The sequence below is a fragment of the Aricia agestis genome, chromosome 22 (genome assembly GCF_905147365.1).
Source record: "Aricia agestis chromosome 22, ilAriAges1.1, whole genome shotgun sequence".
Lineage (NCBI taxonomy): Eukaryota > Metazoa > Arthropoda > Insecta > Lepidoptera > Lycaenidae > Aricia > Aricia agestis.
The window spans coordinates 5,030,245-5,048,394 of NC_056427.1; the positions used below are offsets into that span (position 1 = coordinate 5,030,245).

General features: G+C 38.2%; 1 protein-coding gene and 1 long non-coding RNA gene across 5 annotated transcripts in view; one reads left to right on the forward strand and one right to left on the reverse strand.

Moving 5' to 3' along the window:
- Nucleotides 1-18,150, reverse strand: part of LOC121737965 — a 380,295-nt gene that overhangs the window by 249,637 nt on the left and 112,508 nt on the right. The gene's annotated exons all lie outside the window — the stretch shown is intronic.
- Nucleotides 1-18,150, forward strand: part of LOC121737958 — an 88,212-nt gene that overhangs the window by 2,436 nt on the left and 67,626 nt on the right. For 3 of the 4 annotated variants that reach the window (XM_042129701.1, XM_042129703.1, XM_042129705.1), the window contains exons 2-11: nt 1,616-1,654; nt 8,129-8,173; nt 8,518-8,556; nt 9,150-9,188; nt 10,008-10,049; nt 10,749-10,769; nt 11,230-11,268; nt 13,710-13,751; nt 17,217-17,285; nt 18,035-18,076. In XM_042129701.1, the coding sequence (XP_041985635.1) occupies nt 1,616-1,654; nt 8,129-8,173; nt 8,518-8,556; nt 9,150-9,188; nt 10,008-10,049; nt 10,749-10,769; nt 11,230-11,268; nt 13,710-13,751; nt 17,217-17,285; nt 18,035-18,076 (417 nt within the window). The remainder of the gene's footprint in view (nt 1-1,615; nt 1,655-8,128; nt 8,174-8,517; nt 8,557-9,149; nt 9,189-10,007; nt 10,050-10,748; nt 10,770-11,229; nt 11,269-13,709; nt 13,752-17,216; nt 17,286-18,034; nt 18,077-18,150) is intronic. The other variant, XM_042129704.1, reaches the window with a different exon arrangement.

Sequence of the window (18,150 nt, forward strand, 5' to 3'; positions counted from 1 at the left end):
GGATACTTTTTAAGCGTTTCTTCAAAACTGGCATATTTTTCGATGATTTTTTCTTACATTTAAGTCCATGTGTATTTACATTTTTCTATGTGTATTAAAACATATTTCCTTATTATAATATTCAAGTAAGTCACAAGAAAATATGCGAGGGAACTCTTGAAAAAACATTACGGCGACCTTTTCCCCCATAACCGTATAACACCTGAATTGCACGCGCAATATCAAAAACTATTTATTTTATCTGATAAAAGCTAAAAAGCTAGGTCAATGTGCTATTAGGGTTTCGCTGTATAATGCTTACTAGCTGTTTGACCGAGCTTTGCTCGGTATCCGATGAAAACGACATTTTCTAGAAATGATTCCTACCTAGATCGATTTATCGCCCCCGAAACCCCCTATATGCTAAATTTCATGAAAATCGTTGGAGCCGATTCCGAGATTCCAATTATATATACAGTGTGTAACAAAAATAAGTGATAATACTTTAGGGTGTGTACGTGTTCCTTGTAGAGAGTTCACTGTGAAAGTAGCAGCTCTGAAAGACAATTTTTTTTTCACTTTTGTATGGGCAAGGGCCCGAGCGTCACGAGTTTCCCCATACAAAAGTGAAAAAAAAATTTGGTCTTTCAGCGCTGCTACTTTCACAGTGAACTCTCTACAAGGAACACGTAAACACCCTAAAGTTACACCACTTATTTTTGTTACACACTGTATATATATACAAGAATTGCTCGTTTCTTTGATATAAGATTAATATTATAAATTTGCGCAAAAATTCGTTTTGTCCTTTCCGGGGACTCAATCTCCATACCCGGTTGAGTGGCTTGGGCGTGAAGAAGTAACAGACAGACAGACATACAGACAGATAGACACACTTTCGCATTTATAATAGTATACTAGATGACACCCGCAATTCCTTTGCGAAAAAACTCGTTTATCGCGCGGGAACCGTACATTTTTCCGGGACAAAAACTATCCTGTATCCTTTCTCAGAACTCAAAGTATCTTCATGCAATTCCAGCAAAAGCGGTTTGAGCGTGAATAGGTAACAGACAGACACACTTTCGCATTTATAATAGTATGGATATATGGATGGATGGATATGGAAATATATTATGGAATATATGGATAATATTAGCTGACCCAGAAAACGTTCTTTTGCCGTTTATGATGTAGGAATATTTTTACTTTTTTTTACAAAGTTCTTTCGGTTTTACAAGTCTAAGTCCAAAGTCACCGTAAAATTGGATTCCAATTTCATAAATCTGAGGACACATAAATTTTATAGTACACGCCATACAGAACCCTGGCACAATTTTGCGTTTTCAACTTGAGAGCTTATATTTTTTATCGTGTTGTAATTTATACAAGAGCCCGGTGCCAACCTAGCGTGCCAGTTAAACCATAAAATATTCCGACTAGGCTGTTAACGTTAAGCGCGGGGCTGTTAGCTTTACGAATTAAAAAAAAACAAATGGCGCGCTAGCAACAAGTTCGAAATTTGAAAATTGCGCTTTTATTAGAAAATCAGTTTTGACTTTTTATAATTTTTAAACAATTTTTAAACCGTATAGAGAGAAAATTAAATACTTAAATGTTTTTATTTTATTTTCAGGATGCAGAATTGAAGAAAATAATGACAGACGAATCTCTGGTAATGATTTAGCTCTCTTAATATGCAATTCTAAAATCATTATTCATTTGTAATATATACTTATTTAGGAAAACATTATATTTAGTTATGTGGTTAGAATAATTTTCAGTACAAATTCCACACTACTTATACAATTATAAAATAAGTGTGTATCTCTGCCTGTTAGCTTTTTACACTTATAAAGTCAAATGTCATTTCTTGGGACTCAAAGTATCTCCACACCCATCAAAAGCAGTTCAACGGTTTAGGCGTGAAAAGGTAGCAAACAGTCATAGATTCGCTTAAATAATATAAGTATGGAAGCTATACAAATGCTCTAAAGCATAACCCTTTAGACACAGTTTTAGCCAACTGTATGTAAATAATATTCATCTTCACAGGTTGAAACAACAGTCTTAAAACTTTTCTCATACAGTAAGCAGATGGAAGCGTGGTTTGTGTCTGTCAGTGCAAACGGGATACATATAGTCGCTATTTCGCTTGTAATTATGACTAGCAAAATAAGAGGCTAGATTTTTTAAAATGAAATAAGGGGGCAAACGAGTAAACGGGTCACCTGATGGAAAGTAACTTCCGTCGCCCATGGATACTCGCAGCATCAGAAGAGCTGCAGGCGCGTTACCGGCCTTTTAAGAGGGAATAGGGGAGGGTAGGGAAGGGATGGGAATAGGGGATTGGGCGGTAAACTCGCTCACTCGGCGAAACACAGCGCAAGCGCTGTTTCACGCCGGTTTTCTGTGAGAACGTGGTATTTTTCCGGTCGAGCCGGCCCATAAACTCGATTTTTGAGTCTTCGCTGTATTTTCTTTATCTGTTCTTTGTCGGGGTGTATCTCTATAATATATCTATTATACTTAAATTCTTAAATAAATATCATATTAACACTAGGGCTGGATTTATATGCGTCAGTCCCACTGCCCTCCATTATACAAGTACGCCTATAATGGAGGTCAGTGGTCCGCCCGACCTCGCAGTTTGTCTATGTCGCGTGGCGAGATGACAAGCAATTGTATGTAAATGACAGCGCGACCGCGCCGCTAGTTAAATAAATCGTTACGTACATTGCTTGTAATCTCGCGGTGTAGCCGCCACACAGCGCGTTCGGGCGGGCACATATTATCCAGTCTCACGGTAACAGTTGTCGAGATTAGGTAGCGACAGGTCGCGGCTACAAGTCGCTCGTCTGCGCTGTAAGGGTTTTAATTAATCGGCGCAGCTGCTCAGACCTCAAGGGTTCAGGTTAATAAGGGCTGACTCAGCTGTGTATAATGTATAATGTATAATTGTATAATCCGGTACTATTAATTTTGATCTACATTGTTATACATAACTAGATGTTCCGCGCGGCTTCGCCCGCATAATTTAGGAATGTCACGGAAACCGTACATTTTTCCGCAAAAAAAGAAACCTACGAACCTTATTTGGCACACATGAAGAATAGATCACGTGCCCTTTCACGTGGTCTATTCTTCATGTGTGCCAAATAAGTAGTGTCCGACCGAAGCTTCGGCTTCGGCGGCCGAAGCCTTCGGCCAAAAAACCACCTTCGGCGAAACCTTCGGCTTCGGCCGAAGCTGAAGCTTTGCCGAAGGTCCGAGCAACCGTCGAAATTGAACGAAAGACTGAGTGAGTCGTGAGAGAGCGACGGACCGGTCGTGTATGCCAGAGAAGACAGAATGATAGAGTATGTCGACTTAGAACTGATGTTGAAATTTTTAAATTTGACGTATTATGACGAAAATCGTCGCTAGGGTTGTTAACTTGTTACCTACGAATTTAAAACTATGACATATTCGCTGGACGTGTTCCTCTTTTTTCGTATTGTTGTTTGTGTTTTGGCACATGCGATTAAAATTGTCAGAATCCAGTTTTGAAATCTTTATTTCAAATATTTAAAAATAAATTATATCAGCCAGCGTGAGGCACATTCCGCTTATAATCCTAGTGAAACCCGACGAATTTGACAGATATTGAAACCTGTCCGTCTCTTTGCAGTCGAACTACTGGTCGTTATGTCTATTGTGTGTATGCGGAGGCCACTGGGAGTCACTGTCAAATACAATAAACAAACACCAACTTCTTAATAAATCATTTAATTTTTTATTAAGAAGTTAGTGTTTGTTTATTTTATTTTTAAGTCTAGTTTCGGTCTAGTCGAGTTAAATAAAGACTGATTGATTGGACTAATTATTGTTATTTATGAAATAATAAAGATATTATTATTTTTTACAATAGTACAGTCAATGAAGTAGTTGTAGAATGCGTGAGCGCCTGTGCGGGAACCTAAGAGATTTCTGCTGGAACTTATTCAGGGTGCTTAGGAATAAAACATACTAAAAGTCCTTAAGTCTAGGAGGTGAGCAGGAGTGAGGGGAGGGTGACAAAAGTCTAAATTTTTGGTTTTTGGCTAATAACTAAAATTCGATGAGTTGTAGCAAAAATGTTCTACAATGAAAAAAAAAATTATTAAATTCTCTATAATTTTGATTCGACACACTTTATACGAATTCTCATCCGTTTTCTACACACACTCGGGAAAACTACATATACTACACGCTCAGGAAAAGTGAAAATAAAAAGTGTTTTATTTTTAAATTCTCCTTTCTAATTCTGATTGAATAGTAGCTTTACCGCTTCTATGCAGCGTTCAGTAAGTGAGAAGGCTGTAAGCACATCCCCCCATCCCCTCATTACACCCCTTGACGTGGCAACGCGCCAGTAGCACCCCTGGTGTTGCAGACGAAGCAAGGCATTACGGTAACCAGCTTCCATCAGTTGGAACATACACTAATTGTTAGCCTGCTTAGTTAAATGTATAAAAAACATTCGGGAATGAGCTGACCCTTCAAGAGCGGGGGTAAAAAAATGTAGGTAATTATTTTTAAATACCAAGGCCAAGGACAATAGGGGATTTGCCAGCGCCGGCTTCACTAAAACAATAATATATTTTGTCACTGCACCAGGGATTGTAGCAGCGGCTAATTTAGATGCCTGAGAGCAATTCTGAAACTTCCAGAGCGTGTAGTCAAAAAACGGAGGGAATTTGGAAAAACTATATAGAATCAAATAGTTATAGAGAATTGAATAAGCTTTTATTTCGTTATAGAACTTTATTGCCACAACGCATCGTTTTAAGGTATTAGCCAAAAACTAAAAATTGAGACGTTTGTCACCCTCCCTTCCCTCCGGCTCACCTCCTAGACGTCAGCACTTTTAGTACGTTTTGTCTCTAAGCACCCTGAATAATTTCCAGTAGAAATCGCTTAGGTTCCCGCTCACGCATTCTATACCCTCCTTTGAGTCATTCCTTAACTAGACTACAAATAATTAATAAATAAATCACAAAATCACAAGCTTTTATTACTATCTCTAACGGCCATTCCCAATATTTGATATATCTCTGGTTTTGCCCTACTAGAGATAGGAATAGCTCACATTAGACATTAGAGACATATATTTTATGTCAATTGTGAGCTATTCCTATCTCTAGTAGGGCAAAAACCTTCAATATTAAAGTTTTGAAATACCTAATTTTAATATTCATTGTAGCTTATAGACAATTTTAAACAAAATTAATTACTGAGAGTCGAGATTAAGATTATAAACCTTCGGCTTCGGCTTCGGCCAAAAATAGCCCTTGGGTCGGACACTACAAATAAGATAAAATTGCTCCAGTAGTTTCATCCGTTTTTTCCATATTTTCCTCTATTTCTTCGCTTCTATTAGTCTTAGCGTGATAAAATATAGTCTATAAGTTGTAACCATCCTCGATAAATGGGCTGTCTAATACTGAAAGAATTTAGCCTATAGCCTTCCTCGATAAATGGGCTATCTAACACTGAAAGATTTTTTCAAATCGGACCTAATTCCTGAGATTAGCGCGTTCAAACAAACAAACTCTTCCGCTTTATAATATTAGTTACATAGATAATATTAGTATAGATACAGCACACTAGCAGGGTGCTGTATTGTACCTTGCTACAGTAATGCAACAAAACGCCTCCGTGGTCTAGTGGTTATAATAATAGCTCCCACACCGGTGTCGGTGACGGTGGCCGGTTTCATTGAAATCAGGCCAGCTACGCAGGAGTAATTTTATAGTGCCCAAGTGTGTGCGCAGTGCACAAGAGCACTCTCTATTCCTTTACTCTCATAACCCAGTGGAATGGAAGACCGACATGACCGGCGAGAGATCAGGCGCAGGACCGACTTTTTACATGCCCATCCATGATCCAACGCATGGATCATCTTACTTGTCAGACAATCAGGTGATCAGTCTGCATTGTCGGAGTCCACAACCTCCGGAGTCGAGAGCCATGCTCTATAACCATTAGGGACTGACGCCTCCGTGGTCTAGTGGTATAGAGTGCGGCTCTTGACTCGGAGGTCGTAGGTTCGATTCTCGCGTTGGAAACATGTTATTTCCAAGTTTGGTTAGGACAATGCAGGCTGATCACCTGATTGTCTGACAAGTAAGATGATCCATGCGTCAGATGAGCATGTAAAAAGTCGGTCCTGCGCCTGATCTCTCGCCAGTCGTGTCGGTCTTCCGTCCCACAGGGCTATGAGAGTGAAGGAATAGAGTGCTCTTTTGTACTGCGCACACACTTGGGCACTATAAAATTACTCCTGCGTACCTGGCTTGGTTTCAATGAAACTGGCCACCGTCACCGAAACCGGTGTGGGGAGTATTATTATTTACTAGCTGTTGCCCGCGACTTCGTCCGCGTCAGCAAAATGTGATAACGAAGATAATAAAAAAGAGAGAATTTTTCCTTGGGCTATTAGTCTAAGCGATAAGTTGAGAATGGCGAAATATATAGAGCCATGCTTCGGCACGAATGGGCCGGCTCGACCGGCGAAATACCACGGGCTGACAGAAAACCGGCGTGAAACAGCGCTTGCGCTGTGTTTCGCCGAGTGAGTGAGTTTACCAGAGGCCCAATCCCCTACTCTTTTCCCTTCCCTACCCTCTCCTATTTCCTTACCTACCCTTCCCTACCCTCCCTTTTTTTATGAAATAGGGGGCAAACGAGCAAACGGGTCACCTGATGCAAAGCAACTTCCGTCGCCCATGGACACACGCAACATCAGAAAAGCTGCGGGTACGTTGCCGGCCTTTTAAGAGGGAATAGGATTACAGGGTAGGGGAGGTAATTAAGGGAAGTTGGGCCTCCGGTAAACTCACTCACTCGGCGAAACACAGCACAAGCGCTGTTTCACGCCGGTTTTCTGTGAGCCCGTGGTATTTCGCCGGTAGAGCCGGTCCATTCGTGCCGAAGCATGGCTCTACCACGTAAAAAAATATTACCCTATTCCCTCTTAAAAGGCCGGCAACGCACGTGCAGCTCTTCTAATGCTGCGAGTGTCCATGTCCGACGAAAGTTCTTTCCATCAGGTGACCCGTTTGCTCGTTTGCTCCCTTATTTCATAAAAAAAAACTCTTTCAGCACTGCTACTTTTACAGCGAACTCTACATAAGGAACAACTATATACCCTACGGTATTGTAACTTAGTTTTATATTAATACATCCTGTATAAGGTAGATTTAAAAAATATATAACGATGTAGCTCAAACTAAAGCAAAATCTTTCATAACATTTACCTTACAACACTTTCAGCTCTTCTAAAAATAATGTAAAGGAATATCTTGAGAGCCAGCCCCGCTTTGTGGCGGAATATTAGTTTACAACAAACACTACCCAGTACCCTGATTCTAATATTTAACGCGACATCAATGCAGCACCGTTTCTTTGATTTAGTACGTCCATACTAATAATACTAGCTAAAAGTCGAGCTTTGTGAGGGCTCGCGTCGTCAGACCTTGACTGACAGATGATAACACTACATATAAATAAAATTAACTATGAGCACAAATCAAAAGGCGTGATAGGTTTTCCGTAAAGTGTACCATAAATGTACAGGTTGTGGGATATCCCAGGGCTCGCTAGTCACTTCGCTCGCCCTGATTATAAATGCGAAAGTTTGTCTGTCTTTTATTTGTTACCTCTTAACGCCCAAGCCGCTGAACCGATTTTGCTGAAATTTGCTATGGAGATTCTTTGAGTCCCGGGACATTTTATACTTCTTTTCAGGGAAAATGTACGGTTTTCGCGCGATATTTATTTTGGCGCAATGGAGTTGCGGGCTTCATCTAGTTTCCTATAAAATTAGCCTAAAATAATACTTTAGGGTCTGCACTGTGTATGTGTCCATTTTATAACTTTTGACAAAGTTAAATTAGCTAAGTTCATGCTTTCAAATTTTGAGGAATTTGTCATAGTAACATAGAAAGTAACTGCTTCAGAGATGCTACTTTTATAGTTGTTGTTAATGTATTTAAAATAGTGGAATCTGAGTAAAGTATTTATTTTTTACTTCTATCGTGACCTTTACTTCAACGGCATAAGAGTCTGTTTCAGGCTTGAGATGTAGAATTGCTTTAAACAAACTAAGGGTTAGTATTGTTTTCAGCGTGATTTTCCAGGACAAAACTTGTTTATGGGCAAAGAACTAACGGTAGGTACTTTAAGTAAATTAAATTTTATGTTATATGCTGATTCATCATCAACAGTTCGCCGCAGACAATTTAGTAAAATAGTAAACTTTGATTTTCTATTTAATTTTGGAGGTGAAATTTTGAAAAACATTTTTTCATTTTCAAACGTTCATATTATAGCATTTGAATTTTTATACACACTATTAAAGCAGATTACTTTCTATTGGTAAAACAGTTTATAAAATCGGTTCAGTAGATCTTCTATTGTAAATGCATCCTTAATTATGCTTTAGAATCTAAAGCATAATTCTATCTAAAGTTTAGATAGAAGAATTGGGGTACTAATTTCGTATCTTTGTTTCAGGGCTCATTTCCACATCCCAGACCTATCGGAAAAAGCATTGTGAGGAAAAAATATCCTTGTTTAAGTATAACACAAATACCTAAGTTAATTTGGCACCTTGTTTTAAGAAAACTCTATGAAATCAGCCATCAGGTGTCAAGCATAAAGTTAATATACCTAGCGGAATAGAGAAACAAAGGCCTGAGTAAGAGAGATGTCACTATCAGTAACACTGTGTGAAAAAAAGAGACGTGTGATACATGACAGCAGCACTCTTTTTTAACTGACTTCCAAAAAACGGTTATAATTTCGGCTGTGTGTCTTTTTTTAATTTTTATTTTTTTTACGCCAGTCGGCACGTGCTGCACGTTGACAATTTAATCTCATAGAAATCATGTTCAATCATGCTTGTGTTTAAAGTGTATACGTACACATATTTTTACACACATATGTAAACCAATTTCGGTTTCGTTTGACAGCTCGAGATTGTTGCTCTATTCCGCTAGGTATATTAACTTTATGTTTGGCACCTAGATTTAATAAAACTATAAAATCACTAATCAGGTGCCAAGTTAATGTCTTTGTGTTGTACTGTGTACTCTAACTATGTGTGTTAAAAGTTTGTTAGCTTTAAAAATGTGTTACAATTACAGGGAAATTATCCAGAACGGTTAAGTTTTCCCACACAAAATGTAAGTAAAAATTCAAATTTCAGAGGTAACTGACAGACAGACAGACAGAAATATTTAAGTACTAAATAATATTAGCAAGAACTGTTACACTTTTAGGGAAAGTATCCAGAGTTGAGATTTCGTACATAGAATGTAGGTTCGAAATGTGACTTTTGAGAAATCATACAGACCATAGGGTTCCGTAGTACCGCTAGTTTTCGATAATTTTTGTATGGACAATGAATGTACATTTTGAACGAAAAGTTCCTTTATATTTCGCCAAATACATTTTATTTACTTGATCGACTATTACTCAAAAACGAAGAATGAAATTCTTAGCCGTGCTAGCTTTCCTTTTAAATCCAGCATATTTACTATTCCCGTGTTTTTTTCACATTTCCAGAAGCAACCGTTTAGCTGGTAGAAGTGGGGGACACTGGACTCTAACGATTTTTTCCACTTTAAAAGTTCATATTTCACAAATGGATCCCTAAATCGGAAAATGATCTTAGAAGACTCATAATATTAAAAAAAAAACCTATCCAACGACACCCCACACGATGGGAAGGACGCGAAAAAAAAATATCATCCCCGCTGGATGTGTAGAGACTAGAAAATTTTTTGTTTTTAAGAATTTATATGCCATTTTGTCGGCATCATTAATATCTGCATTCATGCCGAATTTCAGCTTTTTAGGTTTTATAGTCTCTGTGCAAAACCGCGGACAGACAGACGAACTGACCGAAACTATAAGGGTATATAGTTGACTGAGGAACCCTAAAAACGAACAAACTGCACAGTTTTTTTTTGTTTTTTTCCTCAATTTCTACTTTGCAACAGGTGCAGGCAAGAAAACAACCGAAAGTATCAAATATGGGAATGGTAAGTACAATAATTAATGCTCATAGCACTTAATAATAATTTATTTAAAATACTTAAAGCGCGGACGTGAGCCCAGTTTGTAAGGGTCTAAAGTAGACATTCTCAAAGTGTGCTCGTTGGTTCTCAAACTCTATAGTGGACTTTTCAAAGGCCTTGTAGGGCTCCGCTAGCGATACATTACAATGTCTTTAGAAGTGTCATCAGACAGCATGGAGACAATTCATTCAAAGACAAGACATTCTTTTTTTGGTGCTCGTTAAAGATCGAAGAGTCACTTCTTAAAAGGGTTCCGCTACAGACAAAGTTTGAGAACTGCTGGTTTAGACTTTTAAGCGTGCTCTTGCTTCATTTTTTAAAATCTATTTTGTAATAAGTCTAAATTCTTCTAAATCATTGTAGTAAATCTAGTTTAAAATAAGTTTTGCCGAGTGAGTGAGTTTACCGGAGACTCAAACCCCTGCCCTTTTCCCTTCCCTAAACTCCCAGATTTCCTTCCCTACCCTCCCCTATTCCATTCCCTACCCTCCCCTATTACCCTATTCCCTCTTAAAAGGCCGGCAACGCACCTGCAGCTCTTCTGATGCTGCGAGTGTCCATGGGCGACGGAAGTTGCTTTCCATCAGGTGACCCGTTATCTCGTTTGCCCCCTTTATTTCATAAAAAAAATGACGAAAGTAACTAGATTTTTTATTTGTCTAGGTACCACCACCAAACCAGGAAGTAAGTATTGACTAATTACCTCACTATTCATAAAGATGAATTAAGAAATATAATTAATAACATCCAAAAAGTTACTAGATTAACGCCATTTTCCAGCAATAAGCAGGCTAATGATGATAAACTTTGCTTAAAAATAGCGCCTAAGGGTCCATTCAGACCGCAACACGACGCGTAGATATGTATTACTGGATTGTAAACAAAGTGCTCAGCCTGCATTATCCTAACAAACTGCAAAACATAACTTTTTAACCAAAGCTTATATCGTTAATAAGCAACAAGATGTCCTTATAATCTAAGATACTGTCTATAATATTATACCGAGATATGCTTCTGGGCTTTGTGACTAAATGTGTTCACGCAATTGATGTAAATTCAGTACAAACTTAGAAATGCATATTATCTATGCATGGTGTTGCGGTCTGAATTGACCTTAATACAATAGATTCTTTGTATTTTATAGTTCCAACATCTGAGAGAGAATTTCAATCCCAGTGCTGGGGTAAGTATTAAATATATTACAACTAGATGACCCGTTGAACTTCGTATCACTTCCCTTCTAATATAACTTCCCTGGACTTCCAAGATTTCAAGACTAAAATTAGCCAAATTTGTTCAGCCGTTCTCGAGTCTTAGCGAGAATTACAAAATTTAAAATTCATTTTTATTAAAAAGAACTGAAGACAGAACAGAAAACTCTTCGTACAAAAAGTAACGTTATTTACGCCCACTATAAAAGATGTCGACATGGCCCCAAAATTGAAACGGAGGTTTTTGGTGACATGCCTATGACAGTGCCGAATTTATATTTTTACCTACTACCTACTACCTCTATACATGGGCGTCGGCAGGGGGGTGCCAGGTGGTGCACTTGCACCCCTTGGGAATCTCGGGATCAACAGGAACATGGAATATTTTGTAACCCTATTACCATGCCGATTGTCGTACAAAGATAGTTCGTAATGTTTCGGCACTTTTTTTTTTTAATGAAATAAGGGGGCAAACGAGCAAACGGGTCACCTGATGGAAAGCAACTTCCGTCGCCCATGGACACTCGCAGCATCAGAAGAGCTGCAAGTGCGTTGCCGGCCTTTTAAGAGGGAATAGGTTAATAGAGGAGGGTAGGGAAGGGAAGGGAAGGGAATAGTTGAGGGTAGGGAAGGGAATAGGGTAGGGGTTAGGGGATTGGGCCTCCGGTAAACTCACTCACTCGGCGAAACACAGCGCAAGCGCTGTTTCACGCCGGTTTTCTGTGAGAACGTGGTATTTATCCGGTCGAGCCGGCCCATTCGTGCCGAAGCATGGCTCTCCCACGTACAGGCACTTAAATGTATTCTGTTGGCGAAAATAGACAGTCATTGTTGTTCGTAAAAAGTTAAAAGAAAAGAAAGGGGTGCACCTTGGAAATTATTTTTGCCGGCGCCCATGCCTCTATATAACGCGACGTAATTTCGGCATGGTGTGTCATCGGTAAATAACATTGCAGGCGTAATCATGTCGAACTTCGGCCGCGTTTTTTCGGCCTAGTGTGTTTAGACACAACTCTGACGGCTGCACTCAGATATATATTTTAATGATGATTAAACTTGGATGTAATGATAAGTTTGACAGATTATACAGGGTGTAACAAAAATAAGTGATAATACTTTAGGGTATTTGAGGGGAAACTCGTGACGCTCGGACCCTTGCCCATACAAAAGTGAAAAAATTTTTTCGTCTTTCAGAGCTACTACTTTCACAGTGAACTCTCTACAAGGAACACGTACACACCCTAAAGTATTATCACTTATTTTTGTTACACACTGTATATGGACTATGGAGCTTATGTCAAAAGCTTCATAGTTCACTTATTACAATTAAGTAATGGGGATTGTCAATTTTTTTTTTAATTTTGCTCATTACATAAGTATTTCGAGGAATAAAGTCAGTGATCGTTTTTCTGTATATAAACGAAAAAAATACCCATTAGTTACTTATATTTTTGAACAAATATGTTTAACCTTCAATGGCATTAAATTATCAATAAATTCGACCAACATTACGTTTCGAACTTTTGGTAAGCTTCTCGTATCAGCTTTCACATAATGAGAACTTGCATTTGACGAACCAGCCATTATAAATAAGATTGAAAGGAAATTTAAAACATACTGCAGAGGTCAATTGGCCGCCTATGATGACGTCAGAGTGAAACTGTTTAACTGTAAACTAAATGTATAAAAAACTAAAGATAAAAACCACGTCTTGATGCAAACCAATTTATTCTCGTAATAATTCACAATTTTTCTGACAACATCAAAATATCTACAGAATATATATAGCCAGAGTTATACATAGCCCCCCCCAAAGACGACAGTCTTTAACTATAATATAAGAAAAGGATAGCACCTTAGAGGCCCCACACATTAACAGGTCGCCGGCAAGCCGTCGCCTGACAGTTAATCGGAAAAGACCACAGACTCACAGTTCCTCTGACGATTTTGTAGATTTCGTATAGACGGTCAATGACTGTCAGGAAGCCTGCCGACCAGAGCCTGCAGGCGGACTGTTAATGTGTGGGACCCTTTAGAGTGCAAATAGCAACTAAAGATAATATACTCGTAACAATAAACTTAACAGAAACTTTAAAAATTTATTGAGAAAAAAACTAGCCAATGAATTTCAAAATTAATTAATTTATATTCTTAAAATAGCCTATTTTAATGAAAAAAAAAATATAAAAAGTACATGTGATTTTTTTTGGACAATGCCCATTAATGTTCGTCAAAACAACAACAAATACTCTCTTTAGTCTTTTATATTACTATTCTACAGTTGATTACAAAAAATCCTTTCTTTTAAATTCTTATTCTACAGTTAATTAAAGCAAAGGTCCCCAAGGTTTTTAACTCGTACAGATTTTTTTATAAAAACACTTTTAATCTAAACTTTTATTTTAAAACTTAGATGCTCGCGTATTGGGGCGAAGAAGATGATCCGAAGATAAAGGTAAGGTAATATATTACACAAGTGATAACAGTTTAGGGGGTGTATGAATCCCTGTATAGAGTTCACTGTGAAAGCAGCTGCGCTGAAAGAGCAAACATTTTTATAATTATACTCTTTTGTTTATGGTTGAAGTCTGTTGTGAAATTAAAAATGGATTGTTGTTTTTTTCATAAAATCTGAAAAAGTCAATACTTTAAACGGGGAGCGAAAAGAAGAAGATAATTAAGTTTAAGGTCGAATTTCGACCATTGGGCGATCTCTAGTAGAAGTAATAGGCATGATGACTATTTTTTTTTCTTATCGGTAATTGAAAGACACTTAAAAATAGAAACATCGTTGAAAGAATGACTCTGATAGCTTAAAAATTCACCAAGATATGATAATTCAAATATCTCATAAAAAAGATCTGCCCGGAACGCTCCATACAAAGTGCTACGAAAGTATGACGTCAGTCTTTCGTAGTTTGTACGCATCGGGAGACAACTTTGTTCGACAGGTATATTAATTATAGCGTTTATGAAAGTGGTTTCATAACAAAAGTTGCTTTTAATTGCATAAGTTATTGAATTGTATATGTCGTAGGATGATTTGATAAATCCGTGTTTTCGCGAAAACACGGATTTATCAAATCATCCTACGACATATACAAATATTAAGAAATTTAATTGAAAAAAAATCGGCTTGAATATCCAACTTTGAAGGCGCATAACAAAAAAATGCAAATGCTATCAAGCTGAAACTTTGGGAACACTTATTTTATACCGTGATTTCTTTATTTTATTAACAAAATTCGCTAATCTTTGACCTTGTCATCATCCCTATTCCTCCTTTATAAATCAAACCTATTTAGTTCACAAGCAGCGGTTTCTTATAAGAAACTTTAACGTTCACGCACACTATATTCATAAAACTTTTATTCTATATACCCGGCTGGAATAAAAAAACGAATCAGCAGAAGTACCTAGCTGCTGTTGTCTTACGTATTTTCAATCAGGCCACGTGTTGGCGAGCTTAGCATTTTGTTCCCAGTGCACAATGCCGCTAAAGTAGTTTTCATTTCAAAAATCTTGTTACTAACTTACTAAGGGTGAAGCCAAACGAGCGTAATTTTGTGAGTAGTGAGTCGCAGAATTTCGGTCGCGTAAATATCTTTTCATACAAATCATGACTCACAAAATTACGCTCGTGTGAATCAAACAGGACTTTTGTATGAAACTGAATGCAGCAGAATTTCTGCCAGCCGAAATTCTGCGACTCACAACTCAGAAATTACGCTCGTTTGGCTTTACCCTATTTAAGGTATAATCAGAATTTCGTAAAACAAATATCCCTAATATCATATTAATTGTGTCTATCTGTCTGATTTTGCTGAAATTTGATATGGAGAAAATATTTTGTGTCCCAGGAAAGGACATCCAATACATTTTATCCCGGGAAAATGTACGGTTTCCGTACGATGAACGTCTTTCTCTCTCGCCGTCTCTGTCAACGGAGTTGTCATCTAGTCTATACTAATATTATAAAGCGGAAGAGTTTGTTTGATTGAACGCGCTGATCTCAGGAACTACTGGTCAGATTTAAAAAATTCTTTCAGTATTAGATAGCTCATTTATCGAGGAAGGCTATAATATATTATCATGTTAAGACTAATAGGAGCGAAGAAACAGAGGAAAATGTGGAAAAAACGGGAAAAATATTTGAAAGGACTTATCTACCAAACTACTAGACTCTAGAGCAATGTTTGTTATTTGGCACAGATATAGAGAGAATCACGTGAAGAGACATAGGCTACTTTTTGCGGGAAAATGTACGGTTTCCGTTAAATTCCTAATATACACGGTTGAAGCCGCGCTGAACGTCTAGTTATTTAATAAACATTTAAACACACACAATAGGACGACGAAATTTTTTTCTTGTTTGTAAGGACCATTCAAAAATAGGAATATCGGTGAAAAAATAACTTTGATACCTTAAAAACTCTCCAAGATATCCATACAAAATGTTACCCAACTGTGACGTCACGCTTAGGTAGTTTGTTCGATAGCTATGTTAAATATTGCGTTTATGAAAGTAGTTTGATAAGAAAATGTTTATCGACTTGACTGTTATGAAGCTGAAATTTTGGAAATACTTATATTTTATCACTGTCTTTATTTTATTTAAAAAATCAGCTAATCTTTGACCTTGTCGTCATCCCTATTAAATAGATGTCTATAATGTGCCTGTTCATTTTCACTAATGATCTAGAAGTTCTGATATCTCAAGATTTATTCACAAACTTTTGCCTAAATGGTGGAAATTAACGTTTTATTCAATTCGTAATAGCCTTGCAGTTTCAAAGCATGCACATTAAAGATTTTAGGTGATTTGAGAGGGCAAAACAGTGCAGCATCACGTTGGATAATATGATATTAAGGGTGTATAATTATAGAGTTTGCTGTGAAAGCAGCAGACATGAAAGATTAAATTTTTTCACCTTTGTACGGAAAAATTCATGATGCTTACTTGTCCCTACAAATCACAAAAATTGCTTTTTCTGCGCTGTCACTTTCACAGTGAACTCTATACTAGAGTCAGATACACACCCTAAAGTATTATCACTTAGTTTTGTTACACTCTGCAGAGAGGGATGTCGTGGATCTGTCAAACACAGGGCTATCACCTACTGGTGATAGTCACCACCACCACCACCACCAGTCACCAGTCACCACCTCAAAGGGGACCGGACTTCCACCAAAATAGGGGAACATTTTCTGATCTCAAGTACATAATACGGACGCTCGTACGGTGAAGGAAAACATCGTGAGGAAACCCGCACATAGTTGGTCCCAGACGTATTGACTAGTTCTTTCCTCTGGACTAGGCCGACTATGATGCGAGAATGCCGTATGCGCTTGGGCAACCATACGGACATTTAAAAATCTTGTCCCAGGCACTACAGTATTTGAGGAGTGGTTACTTCGCTATGAAAAATACTGTATAAATCATCCACAACGGATGTAAAGGCCTAGTTTTTTTTTGGCAAAATACTTGCTATATTATTAAATATTATACTTTGCCGAAGTATTCGAATAAGAAGTTTTTTTTTATAAAATAAGGGAGCAAACGAGCAAACGGATCTCCTTATGGAAAGCAACTTCCGTCGCCCATGGACACTCGCAGCATCAGAAGAGCTGCAGGTGCGTTGCCGGCCTTATAAGAGGGAATAGGGTAATAGGGGAGGGTAGGGAAGGGAATAGGGGAGGGTAGGGAAGGGAATAGGGTAGGGGATTGGGCCTCCGGTAAACTCACTCACTCGGCGAAACACAGCGCAAGCGCTGTTTCACGCCGGTTTTTTGTGAGAACGCGGTATTTCTCCATTCGAGCCGGCCCATTCGTGCCGAAGCATGGCTCTCCCACGCCTAAGTAATAGTAAAGTCCAGTTAATAGTAGCCTACTATTCTACTATCGGCTATTTTCTTACAGATGAAAAACTACGTGGAAAAGCTGAAGACAAACGCTGAAATGTCTAGAAACGTTCTCAGAATGAAGACGGTAGGTAACATAGCAATTTGAACTGCTTAATTTTGAAATAAAAATCAGCCAAGTGCGAGTCGGAATCGCGCGCGAAGGGTTCCGTACCGTTATAGAGAGATATAGAGCAAACATTGTGTTTTTTGTATGGGAGTTCACCTTACATTAATTATTGATGTTGACATATAATTAAGGCCCTTGTGAAAATATCAAGTGCCTACCTGTTGTCATTATTGATATCGAACAAAAAAGGCAAAAAAAAAAACACGTTTGTTGTATAAGAACACCTCTTAAATATTAATTTTATTTTGTTTTTAGTATTTGTTGTTGTAGCGGCAACAGAAATACACAATCCGTAATTTCAGAAGTCTAGCTACAGTGGCTCTTGAGATACAGCCTGGAGACAGACAGACGGACGGACAGACATGACGAATCTATAAGGGTTCCGTTTTTGCCATTTGTCTACGGAACCCTAAAAAAGGTTAAGGCTGCGTTTCCACTGAAGCGGAGTGGAGCGGAGCGGAGCTTAGCGGTGCCGAATTGACCAATCACCATGCTCGAAATCTTCACTGTCATTCCGCTGGAATAGCACGATTGGTCAATTCGGGCACCGCTAAGCTCCGCTCCGCTTCAGTGGAAACGCAGCCTTATATTTGGCCGTAAATGCGAAAATGTGTGTCTTTCTGACTGTTACCTCTACGCTAAAACCGCTGAACGTAGCGCGACAGAGTTGCGGGTTTCAGCTAAGTATAATATTATATTTTTGGCAGACTCCAAAACCAAGAATTGAAGACACATTGTCACCGAAGGTGGTAAGTATTAAAAGTTTTTTATTTAGAGAGTATCTGTTAAATGTATTTAGTAAATAAGGGCCTGTTTCACCACT